This window comes from Centroberyx gerrardi, chromosome 5, assembly GCF_048128805.1.
Source record: "Centroberyx gerrardi isolate f3 chromosome 5, fCenGer3.hap1.cur.20231027, whole genome shotgun sequence".
NCBI classification, from domain to species: Eukaryota; Metazoa; Chordata; class Actinopteri; order Beryciformes; family Berycidae; genus Centroberyx; species Centroberyx gerrardi.
Genome location: NC_136001.1, coordinates 25,716,315 through 25,743,246, shown reverse-complemented (window position 1 = coordinate 25,743,246; position 26,932 = coordinate 25,716,315). Strand labels below are relative to the sequence as shown.

The window sequence follows — 26,932 nt, the reverse complement described above, 5'->3', positions numbered from 1 at the left end:
TTTTGCATGTAAAACTTTATTCTGCAAAGTAACTACAGCCGTCAGATAAATGTAGTGGAATAAAAGTACAATATTTCCCTCTGAAATGTAGTAGAGTAAACGTATAAATGTACTTTCTGAGCACAAAATCTGCATGGCTCATGAGTTAGCAGCGCTCTCACATTGTTGCATACACTACCATAAAACTCATGTTATTTTAACCCAGATCTCTCATTTCCTGTCTGTCCAGGTCTTGTCTTGATTAGAAAGGACTTAATTAATCCAAAACAAAAGCTTGTGGAGACACAAAAGAGAGGTTGTGGCGCTGGCTGTTGATATTGTTCTATCAGAGCGCTCGAAGGGAGGAAGTCCTCTGTCTGAGCTGCCAGGCCTGGCTGTTTTTGGGAGGGGGGGTTCTGGGGATAAGAGACCGCCCTGTTATCTTTGTGTAAAGGTCACACAGGTCTGGCGGAAGAACCAAAAGCAACAACCATCTGTGTTTTCTGTTTTCCCCACACTCCGCTGCAGCTATCTAGACCACCGAGAGCCAGGCTGACTGAACACACACACACACACACACACACACACACACAGAGACGTCACAGCGCTCACTCATATCTGCACACAGGCAGTATGATGAAAGATGCATTGTCAATGCAAGTAGGAAACCCCCCAAATATGTTTTCACTGCTGTGGTGTATGTGTACTGGGTATTATTGTTTTGCTAATGCACGCAATTCATCATGCTATTACTCAGAATGAATAGTACTGATTTATTCAGGGGTTTGACTTATGGTTTGTGCTGATATTGTGCAGAATGGCATGTGATTCTTTTCAATTCAAGTGACAAACTTTCAGAGGAAATATTTCATTTTCAAACTCTGAAGTGTCACAAAACAATAAATTGTTTAGCAAAACCTTATACAGTTACAATGAATGCACTCTGACTAATGTCAAGCACTGGGATTCATGAAGCATTTACTGACGCATTTTAACCTTGATGTATATGTGTGTATATATGTTTACATTACATATTTTCTTCTGGCACGTTAAGTCATACAATGTGCCGTGCCTCGGCCTATAGCTAGGCTGGAGTAAGGCCAGTATAATGTAAAAGCGCTGCCAAAGACATTTGTTTCACTAGCAGTAGTATCTGCATCCTCCCAGTCTCCTTTGGCTGAGAGATGTGAAAACAGTCGCAGGAAGAGTAAATTCAGGCTCGGGGCTTTTTCATGATCCTATTGTTTTCCCTCTAGATCCCTTAGTCCCATACACAATCAGAATGCTTGTGGTTGATAAGTTGCATACTCAGTCTCATCTGCAGGCATGTACAGCACACACCTGCATGAACACACACTCTCCCACAGCACAAACACACATACGTGCATGATGTGTACTTATACACACACACACACACACACACACACACACACAGCAGATTTTACACAGGGAATTCATATTATATTGCAACACACGACCAAGGGACCTGAGTGTTCATGGCTATTGCAATGATAAACACAAATTTACCGCAGAGATTGAGGAAATATATAATGCAGGAAGACTGGAGAGACACAGACTGCATAAACTCAACCCTGTCGCAAGGATAGGCCTTTGCAGTGCTCATTAATCTATGACGCTAAAGGCCAGTGCCTGGTGTTTTGACTGTGCCATTGTGCCTTGTTTGAAAGGACACACACAACTTGTTTTACAGGGCTTCTTGAAGGTGTTATTTTGAACCAATAAATCATTGTTTTTACAGTGCAGCTTGGAGGATTGTCTCTCCATCAATAGAGAAAAAAAGAATAACAAAGTCGTCTGTTATCAGAGGCTGACCTCTTACTCTCTAGGCTTCAGGCTAATTAACATGAATGTGACAGCTATTGTGCCAGAGCCATGCCCTTTATACTAGAAAGCAATTATACCTTGTTATTTGCTAATGGAGCGGTGCTGCCACGTTATCTTTATGTTAGGCTAGACTTAACACAAACAGCATTGCTGAAATTACTGCATAAAGTAACTTAATGAGCCACTAATACACAACTGCCGTCTGCTGTCAGTTAACAGTAATAAATGCAGAGCAAATGCAAAGTGTTTGGATAAGCTGTGTCATTATAAAAAAGAGCTTATAAATGGGGGAAATCAACATACTGTTGAGTAAACACTGTAGCATTACATACATTATACATTTTTGTATATAACATTACACATTTTTGTCATTGTGATGGCAACAGTGATATAGGCTAGTTTCATTGATTTTCTGTGGATTCTGAGGGTCCTGTGGGGATTTAGGCCTGTATTTGCTGTTTTTTGATGAAGTGCTGACTTCCCTGGTCCACCTGTTTACTGCAAAGCTGTGCTTCTGGCTGTGTCACTGGGGGGTGGGGGGGCGGAGTGAGTGTGTTCCTGGTTTCATACTGCTGGCAAAGTGGAGTATACACTGCTGACAACAGGGTTTTCTTATTTCACTCGGGTTACACAAAACTATTTTTATGCATAGAAACACCTGAGTTTCTTGGCGACAGTGGTTTCAGTGCCTCTGGTTCTGTTCAATAATGCATATCTAGCCTGTCACCGCTCTTCATCAAAAAAGACCAAACTCCATTAATACTAAAATAATCTCCACACTCCTTCAATTTTCTGACAGTCTAATAAAGTCTGTTGTCATGTTATACACATTTTCCCTGCTCTCAAGTCTCTTAATCAGAATGTAAAGCTTGGGGCAAACACACAGGTCTCAGAAGACTGCTGTGGTCCTTATTGGTTGTTCACAGGTTTGGAATCAATAAAAAATGTCAATAATGCTTCGATCCATACAGCAGTCAAACACTTTGCCATCCACTAATTACAAAGGTGTTCGGGTCATTGTGAAGAGTTAAAGACCTCTGCCTGATTGTATGTATCACATAAATCAATACCTGCACTTAATACACTGCAACTAGTTTGCATAACAGCATGATTAAGTACTTTTCTTAGAAATGAATTTCACAGCAAACGTGTCAGTGACATAATTTAGCACAGGAACACATTGTGCCATGAAAGGGCAAATTTACACAGATCAAAACAAGTGCTTTCCAGTAATCGGCTGCAGCGCAGTGTCACATAGCTTTACTCTCAGTGGGGGATAAAAACACTCAGCACATCCATTCAGTCCAGTGTCCAGTCACTGGCAAGGCAGGTGTTATGGATTGTCTGAGCTCTGGGAACAAGTTGCTGACCCCTTTCCCTGATCCCTTTCCTGTTTGGCGTAGTGTGTCCAGGGGAGAGGAGGTGAGAGAGAGTCGGTTTGTACTCTAGTACTATGGCATGTTTTTCCTAATATCTCCATTCCCCTTTTCTCTTCCAGTCAAGTTGTGTTCCAGGTGGGGTGACAGAGCGCAGCACACAGCTACAGGCGGTCCAGGAAATTTGTGTCCTCCATCCAAAAACATGTTTTGACCGTCTGTGCCACATCTGGAGGGATATTTACTCCGAAAGCCATTCTTTTCTCCATGCACATGACACAATACTCTTGACAGGTTCTGTTTGCACACCATGCAAAGGCAAAACATATTTTGCACAAGTGAAACCAAAAAAGGTCAGATTTAGCAATTGTGAATAGAATACTCTGGAGAGAAACACAATTGGCACTGCCAAAAGACCAGACCGGAGCTATCTTTAGCTATCCATTTCAAGAACAAAAGGTTACTTTCTGCAGCTGTGAATGTGCTACTACTGACACATTAAAAACCGTCTTGGCTCCAACACTCCTTCATGGTTATTATCACATTGTAACGAAGTGGAAACAACACATGAGTCACAGTGATTTTATTGTTTTGGTGTAGCATACTGAAAAAAATACATTAGTCAGCATCCTACTTAAGCAAATGAACAATTTGATTACTGCAGCAAGCACAATGACCACACTAAATCTCCACAATAATTGTGTCAATTTTAATATCTTCTTAAGTGACTTGCTTAATAATTTCAAAAAATCAAAAGTTTAAAAAGCCAGTTAGTATTAAGGACAAACTGCTATTAGTACGTGATAAACATCAAGTTAACATAAGAATAAGAGATAAAAATCATTATGTACTACCAAAAATAAAAACTGAAATGGGAAGACGGACTTTTATTTTCAGAACTGTTAAATTATGGAATTCATTACAATAACTCACTCAAGAACAGTACGGCGGTTGGATTGTTGATTGCAAGATTTCAAGATTTAAATGTAGTTATCATCACACTATTGTATTGCACTGTCAGTAGGTTTGTAGAGTGAACACATGTAGATTAATATGTGTATATATGTAGGTCCATACGGGATAAGTGTCAATGTATGTAGGTTATATGTGTCATGCATGTATGTATATGATATATGTGTGTCAATAATTATGTGTTGTATAATATGAATTATTGTATGCTTAAATGTTTTTAATGTGGACTCTTGGAAGATTAGCCAATAGGCTAAAAGAAATCCAAATAAAATCAATCAAATCAATAATTAATTAACTATATAGTTACAATACACCAACATATTTCATATTTAATGAATGACCATAATGCAAGTTATCAAGGTAACATGAGGTGATTATTATATAAACGCTCTCAAAGCACCTCTCAGTCTGATAGAGCTTTGCACCTTTTGCAGCAGCGCTTAATCCTTCCTGCACCAAACCATCTGGAATGGGAATTTTGCTGTGTGCGTAATGTATGGGTGTGTATGCCGCTGCAGTCTACAGGACCGGTGCCCCGCAGCGATACAGCACAGGTGATTCTTTTATCGTGCTTTTCTCCTCTATCACTATCCACTCCAACTACGCCGTAAAATCCCCAAGGTCTGCTGCATTGTTTGACCTTCAAGTGTGTGGAAGAGAGGAAGAGAAGAGGTGAGATATTCCCATCTCAATGTGTGGGTGTTTAACCTGCATTGGGAGCTGTCAAATCATGGGCCCCGAGTGGCTGGCTACCCCAGCCTCCCCCTGTGTGTCGGGAGGTGTGTATGTCCTTGAAAAGCCCCCCCGCCAAGAGTCCCACATTGAAGTTGGTCAAAGTTTGTCTTTTCCTCAAACCATCAGGCTCAGCACAGCACCAGTCAATCAGCTCCATTAAAGGTCTACCTAAGGGGTTAACATTGCCAACCTTGTCCATCTGTTGCTAAGGAAGTGTTGCCTGTTGTGCAGGAAACAGGGAGAGCGGTTTCCTGTTATGAAGAGAGGTTTTTAAAGGGTTGCTTTCATTCAATCATGCAACAGATGCCGGGCCAGGAAGCCCGGCCAATAGCAAAAGCTTTTGGTGTCCTAGAGAAACTGTTTTTGGAAACTGCTTTTAGGAACTTTTCTATGCAGGTTCTTAGTAGTCAGGAAACAATGTATGAACAAAACATGCTGGATAAAAAAATAGTGAGAGGAATCTTACTTTGAAATCTGAGTACTTGATAAATATAATCTTCTCTATACTATTGGCCCCCTTCATTCCAGGGCATAAAAGTATCACAAGACATAACTGTTGTCCACAGAAAGTATGTGGACCTGCTCCCTGCACCAAAACATGAACACATTTGACCACAGCAAATCATTTTCTCTGTGCAAAAACGGCCACAGTAGCTGAGCTTTAATGCTGTCCATTACCACAATGAAACATTGAGATGAAATGTGGTTTATTCAATCATCATATATTTTTAGTCTAAATCTGGTCATACTGAGTGGGTTTGGTCTTAAGCTACTCCCTGTTGCGACTAGGCTACCTCTAAAAGGCAACGTTGTACACGTAGATGGACCTGTGTCCTGCACCAAAACATGCTCAGATGTGACCACAGCAAATAACAACACTCTCAGTGCAAAAACTTCCGCAGTAGCTGAGATGGAGTGCTGTGCATTGCAAAAATGAAACATTTGAGGTAAAATGTGATTTATTCGATCATCATATTTTTTAATCTGTTCATAGTGAGTGGGTTTGGTCAGCGGTCCATGTCCGCGCTATAGTCCTGCCTCAGGAAGCGCCCAGCAGCACCTCCCGTCTCCACACAGATGCGCACCAGTTTACTGTAGCATCAGCACTGGAGATGCACGCCGGCTGGACGCACAGCTGCCTCCCTGCAAAGAGAAGTGTCTTCCACAAGTAGCTTTCAATAGGAGAGAAACGAAGACGACATGTTGTGTAATTCTTCCTTTACAACTTGATTTCCCCGATTTGGACTAAGTTTCCACGTCATTTGGACGGACACAGTGGGTGCGAAAATATGAGGATAACCATCGGTTGCCATGGCGGATGATGTCCCACAATGAACGCAGGTTTGTTATAAATCACTATAATGTTCAGGTTAAGCTTGACTCGAAACTTAAAACGTTTTATTTACAACTAAGTGCTGTGCGACTCTGTGCACGAGAGAGAGAGAGAGAGAGAGAGAGAGAGAGAGAGAGAGAGAGAGAGAGAGAGAGAGAAAGAGAGAGAGAGATGGAGGGAGGGGGGTCGATGAAAAGAAACGAAATCTAATACTTTATATGAAATCGGTTAATTCCATCTGGAAATATATTCCCCTTATTTGTTTTCGCGTGTCTATTCAATATCAGTTGAAATCTAATGCGACTTGATGACCTATCATATTAGCCTATAGCATTCCACCGGTACAATGAATTATCAACATAACTATAGACTAATCATACAAATACTCAAATTTTCATGGAAATCACCATGGTAGTTGTCATATGATCAAAAGAGAGGGCAACCATCACATAATAACAATGCAAGTGTGATGAATTATCTATGACATTTGGAGCGGTTTTAAATCTATCGACATATGAATTTGGATGAGCCATAATAAAAAGTTTCTTTCCGTGGATGTCTCCATTGGGAAATGTTCTATTGTAGGATTAGACTTAATCCATGTCTGCGAAATTGTCCAGAGCTGTTGTGTCGTGCAGAAAGGTACATGTCTTGCAAGTGTAGTTTACTGTAAATTAATCAAGTGGGGAAAAAAAACTTCATAGTGAAAATTGAATCCTATAATCCTTTGATGTAACTAAGTCATTGCACTGCCCCGTGGCAAACTGCAATGTTCCTTTTGTATGTTGTAAAATCTGTCAGAGGAAATCTCCATCTTAAACCATAAAGTCCAGTTTTGTTCTATAGTCTTTCCACTTTGAATTTTATGGTTACATATTGTTATGTCTTGATAGGTGACATTTCATGATCAGCACACAGTCTGAAATCATATCCTGTGAGCTTGGCACAGTCAAGGTCCCAGTGTCTATCTCTTCCTTTGTTTTTCAAACATTTGTTTTAATTGAATTCTTGTTGCATAATTCATATCCTGTTGTTTGCAGTTTGGTACTTTGTCAGACTAGGACCCTTGTTTTCTCTCCCTGTTTTATTGTTCTTTGACGTACTCAACAGACCTTTTCAGCAGAAAAGTGTGTGTGTGTGTGTGTGTGTGTGTGTGTGTGTGTGTGTGTGTGTGTGTGTGTGCGTGTGTGTGTGTGCGCGTGCATGTGTGTGTGTGTGTGTGTGTGTGTTTCGTGAGAATCAGGGAAGAATGACGAGAAGGAAGTCCATTTGTGTTGTGAAAATGTGTACTCCTAGAGGGGTTCATGGAGGAGTGATGGGGGCCATGCTGTTAATGTCCTTCCCCCCATGGACATCCTGTGTGGAGTCCTTCAAGAAGGCTCTGCTGGAATAGTTAGTTAGTGAGACTAAAATGCAATGACTTACCAGAAAGAGTATGGTGGTGTTGAAGTAGGAGAGAGAGAAAATATATATATACAGTATGGGCAGAAAGAGACATGTAGCACTGAAGGGCAGGTATTCATGACAAGTTACATTCAGACAAAATCATGTCAGGAGAGAGAGAGAGAGAGAGAGCACAGAGATAGCCAGAGTGCACACAGGGTTTAATAGGATGTGCGTCAGGGCAGGTACTAAATAACAGGAAGAGTCCAGGGGTGTATATGCTTTGTTAAGTATGGGTGTGTTTCATGACAATACTAAATTTCATAAGCAGTGCTCTTGAATGACTTGACCATTTTTAAGAATTAATTGAATGTTAATGAGCACTCCATCAAGAAGACTACATTTAAAGCAAAACTTGAGACTGCACAGTGGCCCTATGAATGTCAAAATTAGGACATTAATTACAGTATTGTGTTATGATTACAAAATGACCTGCAAAGTGTTACATTATGATCAACCAATCAGTGGTTGAGGTCAGTCCTGTTATAAGTGCCAAAATTCTGTATGCGTCCAACCTGTACGTATCACATCCCAGACAGGGAGATGTTATTGTTCCTCCCCTAAGTACCCTGTGGCTCTGTTGTTTTTCCTGCAGATAATGTCCCCTACAGTAGTCTGCATGTCACTGACTCTTGCTCAAGGCTTGCCTTTGCATGCTGCACAGAAATAGGCATTTTTATGGTTACAGCAAAAGTACTCAAGAAATTAAAAAAGCACAATTATTATTTGTGTGGCTTCTACAGCTGTGTTATAATAATTTTTTCTCTTTGTTCAGATTTTCAAAATCCGCTGCAAGTCCCCCGACCGAAGGTCCGCAGTCATCTAACCATCAAGGTGCAGTCCAAGCTGATGTCAAGGCCTTGTCCCCCTGTCCGTGGCCCAAAACCTCCTGTTGCCCCCAAGCCCAGACCCCTGTCTGAGCCTCACCCACAGGGGGAGCCCTGCCCCTCACAAAGCCTCAGTAACGGAGACCTGACTCACTCTGATGGAGAGACCGAAGACCTTCATGAGGTGGCTGAGGAGGAGCAAGAGAAAGAGGAGAAAAGAGAGGCAGAGGATAAAGTTAATGGCAATGGGACCAGAGACAATGACTGTTGTGAGGATCTAATAGAAGGAGAAATTGTGGAAGAAATGGGGGAAGAAGGAGAGATATTAAGTAATACTGCTGAGACAGACAGTGTTGGTTCTGAGGACACAATCAAAGCAGTTGATGGATCTACTGTTGACACTACTGAGGAGGAAAACACTGACGATGACTTGAACCAATCTGAAGGTGACAAGGATGACACATTAACGTACACTGATCACAAAGACGATGACAATACATTAACACCTTCACTTCATCTGACTGAAATAGGGAATGATTCAGGGGGGAGAGAGAAGGAGGGAGAGGAGGAGGAACAGAGTTTGAGTGAACAGACTGAAAACCCTAGGGGTCCTACAGAAAACCCAGATGAACATGTAGAAGAACAAAACCTTAATCAAAGGCAATTGCTCAATCAGTGTGTTAAGGAGAATGACAGTGGACTTAAAGAAGGTGACAGTGTACAAAGTGGAGACTGTTTGCAATGTGAATTACTCACAGATGAGACTGAGGTGGAAGCCAGAGGATTTGCATTTGGAGCTCGCTTTTGCATGCTTCCAACCGTGAATGAGGAGTATCCCTATGATGTGATTGGCCCCACAGATGATGCCAGTGATACATGTGACTCATGTGACCCAGCTGAAACAGGGGACACAGAATCATGGCAACCAGAACGGGCCACCAAGGATCCCTCTGGGCGTTTTCGATTCACAGCTAGCACTGAGGATGTGTTTGGGCCTTACTCTGTCATTGAAGCTGTGCCAACTGATCCAACCAGCACTGCTGACCCTGAGTGGGGTCAAGATGACACTGATGACAAACCTTCAAATGAACTGGAGACTGCTGGTGCTTCTAACCAAGAGCCTTACTACGTGTCATCAGATGACGTGGACAAGCTAGAGGATAAACATGCCATCTCAGGGCAGGGTGAGATTCAGGAAGGCACTGAGCAGTCCAACCAGCACATAGACAAAGAAAAGGATAGCGAGTCAGTGGATGAGTATGCAGACATTGACGATTCCCTCTGCCCTGAGGCAGATAACTTCCATGAGTTGGAGTGTGTTTCGTCAGAGGATTATGTCGAGATAGGGGACGATGACGAAGAGGAGGAAATAGAAAAAAAACAAATTAAAGGAAAGAGTGCTAAAGAGAGAACAGCCGAACGAGAGCAGGCTTTCCAAAGCCAGAGAAACAGCTGCCAGCCTCGCCTCAGGCTGTGTAACATCACAGTACCAGCAGACCTGGACGCGGGCCGGACCCCCGAGCTCACCAATAGGGTGGTGTTCGCCCACACCACTGAGGCCTTTGAAGAAGACATAGAGGAACTGGACTGCCATATTGTGCCTTATTACGAAGACACAGACTCAGATAGCGAAGAGCATATATATGAAGAGGCAGGGTTTGACTCAGAAGGTGAAAACTTTGTGGCACTTGACCGTAAAACCATTGTCACACGATCACGTTCTTATTCTGGGAAAGTTCCAGGTTATGTTCCTGAGACTGTTCCAGAGGAGACAGGGACGGAGTACCAGACTCATGACTACTGCACAGTGGCCTTGGATCAGAACGGTGAACCTCTCAGTCGTTCAGAACAGCAAGGGGTCAACCGTCTAATCCCATCTCTGAAGCCTCGTCGCTTCCTCTTATACTCACGTTCTGCAGAGGGTCCAGAATTGTCCTTGACCAGTCCCACAGAGATTGACCAATCCCTGAAGGGAGAGGGCAGGATGAAGAGGAAAGATGATACCCTTTCCCTCCCATGTGTCATAACCTCCTCTGGAAGCTTCTCCCAGCGTAGCCATCAGTCGTCCAGTGGTGTTTCCACGCCAACCTCTCTAGCAGACATCCCGCCACCCTTTGAGCTGGCATACATCACCAAGAGACCAGTCACCAAGAGTTCCCCTTCCCTCCTGATCCAGCATGAAACCATTGATAAACCTAAGAAGAAGACGTCCTCCTTCAAGCGCTTCCTAGCCCTCAAGTTCAAGAGGAAGACCGATTCAAAAGGTTTCAGCGATGGAAGTGTCCGCTCTTCACGCTCTTCCTCTGAGTCCAGCCACCATGGCCCAGTGAGAGTTATAGAGCTGGACCGTAGAAGCACCAGCAGCTCTCCTCAGCTCCAGTCCCGCATGGTGATGCCCCAGCAGCGTCCTCCAGACCTGCCATCCACCTTTGTTCTCTACAAAGACCACCAGAAGAGGAAAGGAGACCCCAAAGCCTATGGTGGCAGGGGCGTTTCCAGGGTGGAGTCCTTCGAGGAGCGCTCTCGTCGCCCCCTCATGCCACTGCCTTTGACCAAACCCCGCTCCATCTCCTTTCCCAGTGCTGACACCTCAGACTATGAAAACATCCCAGCCATGAACTCTGACTATGAGAACATTCAGATCCCAGGCAGACCCACCAGAGCCCTCACTGTAACTGAGTTTTTTGAGGACCCAAACCGCATGACAATCACCTGTAATGAGAATGATGGCTATGTGGACATGAACAGTTTCCCTGGGATTGACAGCAAACCCCAGTCACCTAAAGAGGAGACTGAAAGGTACAGTAATATCTCAATGAATTAATACAAAACGTAATTGGAATTGTGCCATCCCAAGCCAACCTCAATGCAAAAGTGCAAACTACTCATTAGAACCATCCATGACAAATGAGAAATTAGATGGCTTTCACATCATGGCCTTAAAGTTTTTCTCATCATTCATCATTGTATATGCTCTTTCAGTTAATCTTCATATACTAGCCAATATTGAATACTGGATACTGAGCATGTACCGCTTTCTACAGAATAGGTGGGAATGCTTGTCCCTTGAACTACTTTCATGCTTGTCAGTGGAGTTGTAAGGCCAGGGCCCATCAATTCAGAAGTGCAATCTTGAGTCCTGAACAACTGACAGATAGTCCTACACTGTAGCTCAGATTAGCAGTGGGCATCTGGCTGAGCAGGACAGGATCTCCCTCTTCTAGGAGAGTATTCAGTGAGAGATGAGCAGCCTGCTGTGTCAAGCATCACTGGCTTTGGGAAGATGGACAATGCTTGTGGGAGAGCTTATTCTTGTTTTTCATTTGGTGGATTTAGAGGTCACATCTGGTGCCGCTGATTCCTATGCAAGTCTGAGTGGATAGAACAGCTCGTGGCAATTGGGTGTCTCACAGAGCACAGGTTTATTCACAATAGAGGAAGTCATTAGGGGCTGCAATTAAAAGTGAGACAGTATGGGGGTGTCAAAGACAGAGAGTTCTTTTCAAATTGGGAGGTGGGGAACAAGCAAAGGTGAGAGAATAAAGGAAGGCATGTGTTAATGGAGAATTTTTAAGGAACAGAGAGAAGAGTAAGAAAAACAGGGGGTGTAGCGATAAAATAAGGCAAAGGAGGGGGAGGGGAAAGAAAGAACAGAAGAAAGGGAGCAAGAGTAGTTCTGGTGTAATTGCTCTCCTGTACCTGACACTTGTGGTTAAGTTTAGGAGGGCTTTTATTAAAGTAGCTCTCTCCCGAGTGCTTCTCTTTCATTGGACCCTGGAGGGGCAGTAGATTTACCGCAGTGTGTGATAGAGTGAGGAATCACTGCGGCCAGATCATACCAAATTTCCCCGGCCTGTGGCACTGCTTCAGCCACTGGGGCCACAGTCTTCCCCCAGTCTTAATAAAATAGCTGTGTTTGATGACTTGTGTGTAGTCAAAGAGACAGACCATTACCAAGAGCTCCCTAAAAGGCTGTAGATGATCTTGGGCCAGAATGCCTCTGCCTCAATTTATTTGTATTATATTGTGGTGCCCTTTGTTGTCTACTTCATGTTTGTTTCACTATTTTTATTTTGCAGCTACTGCCTTTCATAACTATTTGCTTATGTAGAAGAGGGTACAGCATATAATTTCTGTACATTTTTCTACACAAATCACGCTCATAGTCACTTGTATTGCAGGGGCATATCCTGATCCATCCTCACTGTTTATTTCTCCAGTATACTTTAAACTAATACACATCTCCACGTTTGAAACTCTTCCATTTCCCAGACAATGGCCCCTCATTGTGGTCTCTTTTTTTCTCCCGGTGACATTATCGATCTGGCTCATTGTGTGGCGGAGGTCTCAAACCTCAAACTGCTCACAATGATCCAAAGAACCTATCTGTCCTGTCACCTCGCCTCCACCACATTCCCCCTGGAGATGCCTCTGTTGCCAAGGCCACTCTTGCTCTTGTTTTGTTTTGGTGTGTGTGTGTATGGTGGGGTATATGTTTATACAAGTGTGAGTGTGTGCGTGCGTGCGTGTGTGTGTGTGTGTGTGTGTGTGTGTGTGTGTGCGTGTGTGTGCGTGTGTGTGTGTGTGCATGTGTGTACCTACTGTATGTTGTTAAGTTGTGTCTGTGTGGCTGTTTGCGCATGCCTTTGTGTGCTGCGCTCAGATGTGTGTGTACATCTTCCACTAAACTCTGTTCAAAGCCTGACATTGCCACTGTCCCAGTCCACCTAGTTGATGATGGCAGTGATTTATTGAGAACACATTCAACAGTCAACACTCCTCTGAAGCAGACCTATAGAGAAAACTGGATTATTGTGGTGAGCAGAATGACCGTAAGCCACAGTGCACTGCACACAAAAGGATCATGCCTACAGAAGCAGACAAATGTTTCTTACAAACTTACAAAGCTGCTATGCCATAGGCTTAGTTTGTTTTCCCTGCTGTGATTAATGTATAGCACCATTCAAACACTACTTCAACACAAGGTTTAAGGCTAAGCAAAGAGATGTTCATTAGCAAGCTACCATAGGCTACCATGGATAAAGACATGGCATACTAATGATTCATCCCAAGCCCATAGTCAAGGAGTTGCTAATGAATGTGTGTGTGTGTGTGTGTGTGTGTGTGTGTGTGTGTGTGTGTGTGTGTGTGTGTGTGCCTGTGTGTGTGCATGCGCTTGTGTGTGCATATATGTACCTATGTTGTAATTCGGTGCTGCTTTATCAAAGATGAAGGTTCTACAGAGAAAGTTGTCTCAGCAGAATTGCCCTTGCCAAATTGCAGTGTAGCAACAAATGAGTGTTGAAAAAAGCCTTTGAAGCAAAGACAGCCAAGGTTTTGTGATTGCATTCAATTTCGAGAGCATTCAGTGTTCTTTGTGACAACTCTAAGCAGTTCCAGGTAGACTCACCACAATAACGCAGATGTGCTGTTGTCCCTCTACACTAACTAAATAGCGCTATACCAGTATGTTCAATTAGGTACTGCTAATGTATGCAAAATTGTGCATCTCCTGGTGACCCTTTGGCACCATTTTCACTCAAAACAGTTGAACATGAAGTTCTTCTGTGTGATGACAAAGCCCTACCATGGCCTCTAAAACAGGTCCTCCACCCACTGTTATGTTAGTGTTAGTAGTGATGAGGGAACCATCTTAAGTACATTGTTGTACTGGGTGGTGGCTGTGTGCTGTGTGGCGAGGTGGTGGGCAGGGTGTGCCGCTGGCTTGCCAGGACCGGTGCCAGGCGCTCTGAGGTCATTGCCAGGTCATCCCCAGGGAGGAAGTGTCCAGCCTAGGAGCTTCCCACCAGCCTGTTTACAGGAAATGCAGGACAAGGGCGGGGGTCTGGCGGGAGACAGAGGGGAGGATGGGGAGGATGAGGGGAGGAGAAGGGGGTCACCGTGGCGGGGCGGAGGTTCCCAGACTCCCCCTGGAACAACAAGATGAGGTGTGGTGCTGTCAGGAATGCCAGGTCTGCTGTTATTGTTGCTTTGTCAGGAATGCCTGCAGTCTATCACTGTTCATATACAAAAGGCCTAAAGTAAGTTGTTGACTATGGCTGTTATCATTACAGTGGCTAAAGAGAGGATAAATCGATTTAAACCAAGTGAGCAGAGGTTATAATGTTGTTGCATATGTGGCCCTGAAGACAAGCCTGTCAGATGATGTTGGGTTAGTGTTATTATACAAAGCACTCATCCATGTCACAGGGAGGGCAGCAGCAGTCAGAGGACCAGACTCTTAGCAAACCACCTCATCACACATTGTCACAACAACAGCGGCACAACAGCCAGAGGCTACGCATAACCGTCATCACAAACAGCAGCAAACAATTTAAAACTGCTCCCATTCTCTTAATCCCCCCATCAGTATCCCAATCTTCTATGCTGAAGAGGCTAATGAACCTATTCAGCTGCGCCTGTTTCCTGTAATAGTGCCATTACATGTGGAAAAAAGGCCTTTCTGATTGCACCTAATATATATTTTAATACTCAATGTTTAGCTCAATTGAATTACATATTACAAGCATCATCAAATTCAAAGAAAATGGGCGGCATATAGGTCTTTTAACAGAGAATCATTGTATGCTCCTCTGAATTTGACACAGTAGATTTAACTTGGCCATATTATAAAAGACATTGCAATTGGCTGGCATAATAGCACTTCCTTAATGGTCTTGTTAAAGGGCTTCACGTATTGTTTATATTACTAGCTTTACGTATGGAATGATTATATGAAGTTGATTGGAGCTACACAAGCCATATTTAGAGTTTTTCGTGTGGAATAATGGGTACGGTTGGTAAATAAATTACATTATTGCGGTTAGAGCTTCCAACTAGAGCAATTTAGAAGTAAATCTCTTCTGTTCAAGACAAATGAGGAAGTAATTCAAGGACGAAATGATTTCTATTTATGGCAATTGTTTTTTTTCTGTAGGTCCATGAATTCGTCACAACCCTCCATTACAGTTCAGGCGGCTAATCCCAACAGAGAGGGTAGTTTTCAGAGATTGTGTTGTTGTTGGTCGAGGACGCAGGTGCAAACAAACCAGGGTGAAAAGGTGAAGGTGAGAATCCCAGATAGCTCTATGGCTGAGAGTTGCTTTTGGGCACCTCAAGGAATTCCCCTGTCTCTCATACAATAAATCAGAGCTTAAAGGAGGAATGAGCTCAAAAAAGCCCCATCCCTCCCATTCTCTTTTCTTCCCAACATCACCCGAGACCCCCAGCCAGGTTGACCTGTCCTCTCTGGGGTCAACCATGAGTAATGGCCTACGGTGCTTCCTTCAGCCCACCCAATATATCTGAGGTGTGTGTGTGTGTGTGTGTGTGTGTGTGTGTGTGTGTGTGTGTGTGTGTGTGTAAGCCTGTGGCGTAGTGTGAGGCTCATGAAGGATGAGTATGTCTGAATGAAGATGAAGTCCAGCAGGGAACTCTGTTAACCTTTGGTTCTGAGAGAGTCTTCTAATAGCCTACTGCTATCTGTACACACTGGGGGCTGTTTAAGGTATCAATACAAGCACTCATTATGAGGCTGTGTGTGTGTGTGTGTGTGTGTGTGTGTGTGCGTGTGTGTGCGTGCGTGCGTGTGTGTGTTTGCGCTTAAGGGTATAAGTGAGAGTTTGTGTAAGGGTGTGCATGTGTGTTCGTACATCTTTTTTACAGTAGGTTTGTGGTATTTTCTCCTTTATTAGATATGATGGGAAAAAAATGAGAGGAGATGTCATTTAACATCACAATTAAAAGAAAAATCCACCCAAAATACTATAACACATGTACCTTGTATTTCTGGGTCCATTTTGTTGTTTGGTGGTGTATTTTTCTTATTCCCGTTGATAACCAGCCACACATAGACACCGTGATGTCATGTTGAGATATTTCCAGTGCATTACAAAGGAGTTTGAAAGCATATTTCAGCTATCTAAAACATCAACGGTCAACATCACGTTTTGGTGTCAGTCCCTCAGAATCAAAGATTTTGCACTGACATCCAACAATTATACAGCGAGAATCCATCGTAGAAGAGGCAGAAAGTAATTCGGGGAAATGTAGGAAATGACTAACTGAAGTAGAAGTAAACAAGGCAGGTTGAGGAAAGTGGGTGCACCAAAAAAAGTAAATTACAAAACTTCTTTACAAAATGCCTGAGAGTACCCAAGGGTGGATTTGTCCTTTAACATCACAAGCCAGACTCTATCTGCAAGCACATAACTAACGGCCCATTTCACTCACCAGTCACCAGGACATCTGTTCACACTTACTGGTTCATGGTGTTTCTTTTGGTTTAGCATCATTCTGTGCTTCATGTACAGTGCCTATATCTATAGAAGGGCACATATGTTCATGGATGAGACATTTAAGTGTCCCCGTGGCAGTTCTGTCTGTGATGAACCTGTTAATGGCAGCGGTCCCAAGCAGAAGTTTCCACTCCTGCTGCTATTATCTCTGTATTATAACCTGTAGGCGGTGCAGAATGTTCTTTGCTTGGTATTTTTTCTATGCCTTATACTGTCTGTCTCATTTATGTTCCATACCATGTGACATACTATTCAGAATTGAGCTTTTATATCTAAGCCTGTGGTGGAATTAATTTCCATAGCATAGAAAGAATGCTATGAAACCTTTCCACAAAACTGAAAGGTGAAACCTGCCAACTATTTCCATGCCATCCTTCTTAATTCATGACTGTCTTATAGCTGGTTTTAGAATACAAGAAAAACAGCTATGCAGTTATCGTCCTGACAGTGTGAATTTGGTGTAACACACTGAATGGGCCTTAATGGGCCACAGAACATTAATATTTACCACAGGTAGCATTTAGGGATTATATGAGAACTGACCTACAGCATGCCCCCCTCAGGTACAGCAGGGATTACCAGTGTAAGTACACAACTGTGCCATCTGTGAGGAGAATGAATCATGAAAGGGATTACACTGTGTCACTGGAGGACTCAGAGTGAGGAGTGGAAATGTTCACTCAAAGACAAACACAGGAAGAGCGAAAAACTGATTTCAAGAAGTAGAGTGTAGAAACAGCAACCTCCAGGTGTTTATACTTGGAGTAACCAATAGTGAATGTTTGGCCAGCGAGGTTACAGCTCAGTGTTGTGAGGCTGTGCTTCTGCAAAGGCATTATGCAATCGTGTTTTTTTTCTTCTCTGTAGCTTTCCATTACTGCTGTATCCATACCAACAGAGCAAAAGTCTTTTCCCTGTGAATGTACAGGTTGGAGTTTGTGTCCTCTATGCTACCTTTCGTTTCCCGTTAACGCTTTTCAGTGCGATGACGCTCATTGCAGTTTCATGCAGTGCTATTAAAGATACTCTATACTGGAAATACTGTTATACTATTAAATATTCATATGTCTTATATTTCAATGTCCATGCCAAGGCTGTTCTTTTGTATCCATAATATGTTTTCTCTCCCGGTCTTATTCATGGCAGTGCCTATACAGAGCCTTTCCCAATGAACCCTGTCTCCGCTGGGCTGTCAGAGGAGGACCATGGGCGTACCTCAGAGGAAGAGGAGGGGGGTGTGGAGCAAGGTTATGACCGACAGGTAAGATATGACAAGCAGAGACAAATTAAACTGCAGTAGAACCTTGTTAATCCCAAACTCTGAACAAAACTACTCCACTAAATGGCCGTAATGAGCAAAAAAATGCTTCAAGGCAATCCTGTTGGATCCTGTTGAATGAAAGGAGCGAGCAAGAGAGCAGAATGATGATCACTGATAATTATTGTTTTATATGAAGATGCATTACAAACACTGAGGCTCTGTGGCTCAAGAGTCAGTCCCTTTGCCCTGATAGAATGCGATGTTCAGTGGGGACATACACGGGTCCACAGTGATCTGTTTGACGCTTGTGAGTAAGTATCTACATGACCTTTTTCCTCTGATTCACTGTACAGCGTGCTAGTTGAAATGTATCAGCTGGCCTGTATCCACCACCACCCCTTCCCCTCCCCTCCTCCAGCTCCTCACCCTGCCTTATAATCACAGGCAGCCATTTTACAGTGGCCCAGAGATGGACCCCACCCGTCCCTCTGCCACAACAATATCAGGCCCCGCTCCCATCATGTGATGCGTACTTCCTTGTTTTCTTCTTCTTCAAAAGAAAAAAAAAAGAACAATAAAGGAGAGAGGAAGAGGGAGAGAGAGAGAGGAGGAGAGTGAGAGAGAGAGAGAGAGAGAGAGAGAGAGAGATAGTTGGCCCCAGCAACAGTTCCACTGGATGGAAGTGTTGTTTTGGTTTCATTTTGAGGAAATGAGGATCAGTGTGCTATTAATGCTGCATTTGTGAAATGTCCCAGATAGGAAAAAATAACACTGACAAAGCTCAGGAGCCTTGCCGGTAAATCCTTAAATGGCTTCGATGTTATGTTTTGGCTCGGGTGTTTTGAGGCCTGTGATTAGCCTCTAAATCAATGGGCAGCACTGTTGTCACCACACACATGGCTTCTCATACATAATGCATCTGAATTTAAAAGTCTCGCATTTGAGAAAGCTTTCACGTCCATGCCGCACTCTAATGAAATAATCAGTCTTATTTTGACAGCACAAATAAAAAAAATAAAAAAAGTGAATTTGCTTTTTCCTCAGTCTCAGCCGCGTAGCTGTTGCTATTAATGTTTGAGAGGAATAAGTGCCCGCAGAGAGCCTTTAAACATTAGCCGTGTTCATTCATCTACTGTTCTCCCTCCCTGTCACCCAGATTGATGGGCGATCCCGAGCGTTCTACGTCGCCAAAGAGCTCGTCGACTCGGAGACACTGTGAGTATCTGCACTAATGGATTTACCCATTCACACTATTCTCCCTCACACACAAACATGCTCTATCCATATTTGGAGTTCCGCTGCCTTTCTTTCCACTCTTGTTTTGCCCATATGTCTGTTTGCCTGTTCCTCTCCTGCTCGCGACTGCATCTCCCCAGTCTGAGCTAATTCACCGAGCTGCATGCATAGCAACTGGCAGCCAATTACATGAGTGTCTTGTGTAAGTTATTGAGCACCAGCCCTGCCCTCTGCACGCTTAACCACTCTTCTCGTGTAGTTTGCTCATCAAAAAGTCTTTGTGCAATTTAAATAATTCAAACGCTCTTTGAAAAAGGTTAATGTAGCAAGTGCATTCCCTTTCACACGTTTAGCACATCTTATGTTTCTCTCTCTGCTTCTTTTCCAGACACGTCAGTGCCCTCAAGCACCTTCAAGAGGTAGGAAAACCTGTCATAAGATTCAACCACACCACAAGTGTGTCACATTAGCTTGTTCTTGAAATGCCTCCTGTGTCCAGGCCAATTAAAGGTTCTTGAAAACCTACTGATAACATCATATCCTGTGTGTCTGCTCCCTCGTCTCTGTCTCCTCCTCCTCCTCCCCTTGCTGCAAGGCTGTGTTCAGGTTTATCAATGTTGTTGCAGCAAGGTCCACTTCCTGGTCTTGACAAGGTTGACATGCTGCACTCCGAGGTAGTCAGTTGTAGGATGACGCAGGGTGTACACAGCAGGCTCTCTTGTTGACGCTGTCCTTAATGTCCGCACGTCCCTACGTCCCCCCTGACTATCTGGCACCCAAAGGTCACAAACAGGCTGTTGGAACATTTTGCACTGGTCTGGGATGCACAGACCTAGCTCCTTATGACTAAACAGGTCATGAAATGGAGGAGTTCCCCTGAGAGAGGACACTCAGTGGAGTTGGTAGTACAGTTAAAGCAGGACAGAGGATCTAGAGGTGAGCTATGGTTAGGTTCTGGAGGTCAGCCATGCATCACAGCCAGCTGTTGTCATCTATTTCCATCATTCCTCATTTCCTGCCTGTCAAAACAAGTGCCCAGACCCCATCCCCGCAGAGTTAGGTGGAAAGATGGATATTTACCAGGAAGAACACTTAAAAACGACCTTCATATCATGGATATAGAAACAGTTTGGGCAATGATTTCATTTTGATCAAAAAGGAAAGTCGTACAGGAAAGGTTAGACGGGGTACACCTTTTCAAGAAGGTGGTGCGGAAGAGTTGCTATTAAGCTGATGGTATTTTTTCATACAGGGGATAGTAGTGTGTGTGTGTATGTGTGTGTGATTACTTGGCCAGTACAAATCTGACAGGTAGAATGGTAGAATCTGGGGAAACCCATCAGTCAGCCCGCACCATATACCGAACAAGGTCATAACCTGAATTACTTATGTGCCCCTCACCATGATTTATGATTGCCTGGTTTGAATACAAAAGCAGCTGCTTTATGTAATTTGACACTATTAAACAGCTGAGTAATGCAAATATTATACATTGGACCCCCCCCCCCCCCCCCCCCCCAATGATCATACATCTGCAATCTCATCATGAGTCTGAATTACACTAATTAGTTGCAGTGTGCCAAAGAGCAGACAGATTCATACATTGCAAGTCAATATGGACGTCAGAAATGCTTTGACAGTATTCTTCTTGTGGACCTCGAACTCTTTCTTTTTTTGTACTCTCTGTGTACATCATCTGCTTTCACACATTCTGCAGACTCTCTATTCTCATTTGAATATTAAGACACTTTGACAGCAACTGAGTGACCTTGGTTTCCCCTCTTCTTCGTTGTTATCATACCAGTTGTTTGGATCTTTCTGCCACCTTTCAAAGGTGACATTCAAGGCTTTTTCATCATGCTGCTGCATAATACATAGGTGCAATACTAGGGTTGTTATTATTCTTAAAGCTGCAAGTGATCTGTTGAGATATTAGTTACTTTGTTTGTTATAGACTGCAATCATAATTAGCATTAGATTACTTTAAAAATGAGTTCCTACTTGACAGACACCAAGTCAGCATTATATGACTGGAGCTCCGATGGTACAAAACGCACACACACACACACACACACACACACAGTTGGGGGAAAAAAGCAAGATCACCGTTAGTGCGAGGCGCACACAGGCTATTGTTCCATTGTTTGATAAGGAATAACAAGAATACAAAGAATTTCCAGACCCTGTCTCCACATGGGAAGTGAGGCTATGCTCCTCCTCTAATAGGACTTTCCCAATAAGAGCTTCAACACATGAGGCTCAGACCTGTTATTTTTTCTCCTTTATAACCTCTGACCTCTAACCAGATCCTCCCTACTGAGTTCTGACCAAGCATGACTGCCTGCCCAACCAGCTGTTTAATGCTGCTTCTCAACCTGCCTCATAGGAAAATAGGGATAAGGTGGGGCGAAACAGAGAGTAAAGCTCCTCTCATTCACAGGAGATCTGTCAATGGTGGTAGGACAACTGAGTGTCTGTCTGCGCACGTGGATCACCTGCGTGCGTGTGTGTGTGTATGTGTGTCTGTGTCTGTGTAACCCTGGAGACAGAGCCAACCAGAGGCGTTAATGTAGCCGCTCTGATCCGCAGCAGAAGTGATGAATGCTAACTCAGACGCCATCGATTGTGCATGATGAACGGCAGGCTCTGAAGCGCCCGGTGTCACCACATTATCTCCCAGCCGACTGGGACATCTCTATTTGTTTTATGTCTGTGCTTTACTCAAAGCCGGAATGGATGGGCTCCAGACACTTGTCCCTTACAGACACGCTATGGCTTTACATTATATATGATGTTAGTCAGCCAGACAGCTTTGCCCACAGAGACAAGCGATATTTTTTAAAGCTTTGTTGACACCTCCTAACGATTCGCATGCTTTCATCTGTATTTTTTCCCCATTCGCTGAGTAGATAAATATCCTCTCCTCTGCACATTCACTCCCAGTTGCCATAACTCCTCATGTATTAGTCCTCATGGTCACTGACACTGCAGCTATTAAGGCCTGTTCTACTTGGCAATTGCACATGTTTTATGTCATAGAGCTCAATGGACTTAAACGTAGGTATTTCAGTGTAATTGAGGTGTATGTCAATGCGAAAATGAATAGTGGGACTATGAACAGCATTGTATCATTGAGTACCAAGGTCATTATGCAACAGCACCTGGTATGTAACTCATGTGCCGCCTTTCCTGAATGCCTGGACAGAGCCCAAAGCAGGGGAGGGGGCACTGAGGTGAGAGTCAATTTGAAGGGAGGGTGGCAGGAAGGATGTTTAGGAGGATCTGACCTTCCTTCCTTCCCTTTTTCTCTCTCCGTTCACTCCTCATTCCTCTGCCCCTTTCACTTCTCCTACTCTGTCTCCTTCCCTTTCCCCTTCAATCCTCTCTCGCAACCCTTTACTCTATTCCTTTCTCTCTCTCTCTTTCTCTGTTTGGCCACAGCTTCTCCCACACACTTTCTTCCTCTTAAAAATCTCTCATTTGCATATCTCCTCTCTAATCCTCTCCCCCGTTTTCTTGTGTAGGACTTCAGGTCAGCGGTGGTTGAGGCAGTGGGTGAGGAGGGGGAGGCGGTGCTGGAGGAGCAGAGGCTGGAGGAGATTTTGGGCATGCTCCCCCAGGTCTACACCCTCCACAGCAACATCCTCACTGAGCTGGAGGAACGCATCGGTCAATGGTAAGAAACTCGATGCAGGTAATGGTGCTGTTTCAAAACGGGCAGCAGGAGGGAAGACCAGGGTTCAAGCCTCTATGACAGCAAGCATCCACCCCTAACACTGAAATGCAATCCCTACCACTTCTAGGTGTGCTGATCTGTAGCTGATTCTGCGAAGAGATGAGTTTCTCCTTCAGGGGATCAATATCACAAAAAATAAACAAAATGCTGCATATTGATTGGCTCTCTCCTTGTAGGAAAAATTCACCCTAGAATACCTCAAACATGCTAAAAAAAAACAGCTATTGGCGATGCACCTTGCATTCCTGGGCCCATTTTGTTATTTGATGGTGTATTTTTCTTACTCCTGCCAAGTTTGATGCAGAAAAGTGTTCAGCTATCTAAAGCATCAACAGTAAACATCAGGTTTTAGTGTCAAATCAAAGAGCAAGGACTTCTTTCTAGACTCACAATTTTGCACCAACACGTCAACAATCATACAGCAATCCACTGTAGCAGAGAAATCCACTGTAGCAGAGGCAGAGATAACAATTTCTCCATTGACAATAGTCTCAATAGACCAGAATACAATGCAGCTACAAAACATGTTGTGCCTTAAGTAAGGAGCGCTCCACTTACTTTCTCCACCTACTCGTATAACCCACAGCTGAGTGCAACAAACACACGCTTGTTCTGTGGGGGTTGTCAAAAGTCATTCTGGGAAATGTGAAATCACTAACTAAGTAGACGAGGCAGATTGAGGTATTTGTATTTGAGGGTAGATTTTTCCTTTGACTCCCCAAAATTACACTGCAAAAAGAACTCCTCCACACTGTTGTTTTCCTGTCTGTGTAGGGAGGCGAGCCCGAGGGTGGTCGATGTGGTCCTGTCACGTCGGGAGGACTTTGGGGTGTTTGACACCTATATCTCCGAGTATGACCGCAGCATGTCCTTACTGGAGGAGAGCTGCAGGAGCAACCCTGCCTTCGCCGGCATCGTCAAGAAGTTTGAGGTAAAACACTGGGTAAAGACTGCAACCTGACCAGATGTTCAGCTGGGTGGGATGAGGATTTCTGTGCTGCACTGGACGCCCGCGACTCTCCTTTACTTGCATCTGCCTGTCATTGGGCTTATTGTCTTTCCATGCCATTGTTTTTATGATAATGTGCTGAGTGTTCGTTAAGTGTGGGGTTTGTGTTTAAGGCATTGCGTGATACCAAAAGATCCTCTTTGCAGAGAGTAACTGGAGAAACTGTTTTGACAGAGTCACACAGAGAATCTCCGGTTTACCTTTCATGTTTGTGGAGGGAAACTGAAGCTTTGTGGGTGTTTCTGCCACAGCAGAGATCGAACCAGGCTTTTCCCCTGGCATTCACTCAGCAGCTCTCAGCTTAGGTTTTGTCACCCAGCTTCCATGGGGAGATAATGGCCTTTCTAAACCCTCTCTATCCTGCTCCTCTCCGCGGGACTGACCTTTCCACTGTCATAGTCTCATATTTTATACCCACCCAACTCCAAACACTCATTTTCACCCCCGCTCCTCCCCGGAGAACAGGGAGAGTAGGATTTGGGAAGATTGTGCCAGAATCAAAATTCAGCAAGGCTTTTCCTAATACGACTGCAGTAGTCCACAAAATCACCTGGTTCTCTTATTCAACACTGTATCTTTACATTGAATGGGAATGTGTATGGGCAAGGCTGCTAATGATAAGGATATTGACCATTATTAACTAAAGGACAGGATATTAAGAGAGCCATAGATAAGACCATAGAGATGCAGCAATGGATTTCTCATTTCCATGTGGCAATGTCCTGGTCTATAGAATTGATTCATTGTTCATGGAGCTGAAACCACTTGGTAGCAGCACACAGGTCACCTTGAATATAAATATGTTTCTCCATATTCTTTGTTTGATAATGAAAGGATGGTTTATTTTCATAGAGGCAGTGTTTAATACTCATGCTTATGTGACATACTGTACGTCTAAAGAATTATTGCCAGAAGTATTGCCAATGCTCTTATGTGTTAATATAGACCTTTTGCTTGGGTTTATACCTGTCTGACACCTCCATACCCAAGTTCATGAGTTAACAGTTCCCTGCTGTACTTTGATCAGCTGTGAATGGCTGACACAATGGTTCCAGGCGTTTCTATATTGATTAGAAAAGCAAACAGACAAGGCACCAACTGTCTCTTCTCATGAATATTCAATAGCAGCTGCCCCTTTCCAGAAAAACTTTGGCTCTGCCAGACTTTAGTACAACCAGTGTGAAGAGGAGAGAGGAGGTGAGAGAAGAAGCCTCTAAGCCACTGCCATGTTCAGTAAACATTGACCTTTAGTATCTTACAGCATGTATAACAGAGGGTGTTTTCACACCTGGTCTGTTTCAGCCATTAAAGTGATTAGATTCAGCTCATGATAACCTTGATCAAAGTCAATAATGTGCCTATCTCTTTTAGGCTTATGAAGTAGATATTAGCCCCTTTTCACATCATAAAGCACTAATTGCTATCTTTAATAGCCACAAATGGGTTGACTTGCAAAGAAAGATGTAGGTATGAAAGGATCTTATATGAGCTGAGGAGTTGGTGGTTGTTTTTTATTCCAATAGAGAACACGATGTGAGTGCAAAGAGAGCTAAGTTTGTTTTCTCTCAATCCTCTTTTTGATCCATACAAAGACTGAGTGCGGTTCATCTAAAACGAACTATACAAAAAAACACCCAGAGGCATTTTCAAGAGCCTTTTCTCAGTCTAACTGGCAGATTCCCCATACTTGCTCGCTCACACCGCATATTGCATTTAGGTTTCCCATATTGCAAAAAAGCCTGTAGCCTGGGGTCTGTCCTGCCGATCCTCTCACACCAGGGCATTGTGTGTGAGTTGAAAGTGTGTGATGGATGCTGTGCTGTATCAGAGCACTGCCTTGGGACTTCCAGGGTGTGTGTGACCCCACTGTAATGAGGGAGAAGGAGGGCCGAGGGAGAGCCAAGAGGTTCACACAGGTCGCTGGATGCACTCGACCCTACTGAGAGGGACAGCGCTCATTTATCTGCCGGCTGAGTGGCACTTTGACCAGTCATCATCTCACCGGAATGGAAACCATTTGGCTGCTTATTCATAGGTGATTTGAATGTTTCATTCACTGTTTGCTGTTATTTTTGTGAATTTCCTTTAATCCTTACACCTCTGTCACCATCTCTCTCTCTCTCTCTCTTTCTCTCTCTCTTGCTCTCTCTCTCTCTATCCCCCCCCCCCCCCCTCTCTTAGTGCTATAAGCCGAGGTCCAGCAGTGTAGCTGGTAGTAATTTCATTGTGGATGTGGTGATGACAGTGATGAAGTAGCCATAGACCCTGATCAGATCACTGCTAGACCCTTACAGGATTAAAGCCTCCTCTCCACAGCCAGTTGCTTGTTTACTGGACCATCTATAAACATCAGCCAATACACTGCATTTGTGTGTGTATATGTGTGTGTGTATGTGTGTCCATGTGTACACACGTGTGTCTAGCTGTGTCTGTGTGTGTGACAGAAGAGTGTGTGAGTTTTCGAGATTTGCTCTGCATAGGCATACATTAATGGTGTGGCTGTTGTGAAGCAGTTTCTATATTGAATATCTTTACAAACCACTTCAGCGTGGATTTGTACGGAAGCGTAATGCATTCACTTGCAAAAAAAAAATTTGCCCTGTTTTTCTGAATTAACAAGATAATTATCTCAGAAAAACAGAGCAGAATTTTTTTTTTTCTGAATTAACGAGATAATCATCTCAGAATTCTGAGAAAAGTTTTCATGGAAAAAAAAAATTCTGCTCTGTTTTTCTGAATTAACAAGATAATGATCTCGTTAATTCAGAAAAACAGCATTTAAAAAAAAAAAAAAATTCTGCTCTGTTTTTCTGAATTAACAAGATAATTATCTCGTTAATTCAGAAAAACAGCATTTAAAAAATATATATATATTCTGCTCTG

The 26,932-nt window shown here is 43.5% G+C and overlaps 1 protein-coding gene across 1 annotated transcript in view; it reads left to right on the top strand.

Moving 5' to 3' along the window:
- The first annotated feature begins 6,084 nt into the window (after window positions 1-6,084).
- Window positions 6,085-26,932, top strand: part of fgd5a (FYVE, RhoGEF and PH domain containing 5a) — a 34,777-nt gene continuing 13,929 nt past the window's right edge. The window contains exons 1-7 of the mRNA XM_078283482.1: window positions 6,085-6,248; window positions 8,459-11,309; window positions 17,954-18,068; window positions 19,225-19,283; window positions 19,693-19,723; window positions 22,829-22,980; window positions 23,815-23,971. Coding sequence (XP_078139608.1) covers window positions 6,239-6,248; window positions 8,459-11,309; window positions 17,954-18,068; window positions 19,225-19,283; window positions 19,693-19,723; window positions 22,829-22,980; window positions 23,815-23,971 — 3,375 coding nt within the window. The 5' untranslated portion in view covers window positions 6,085-6,238. The remainder of the gene's footprint in view (window positions 6,249-8,458; window positions 11,310-17,953; window positions 18,069-19,224; window positions 19,284-19,692; window positions 19,724-22,828; window positions 22,981-23,814; window positions 23,972-26,932) is intronic.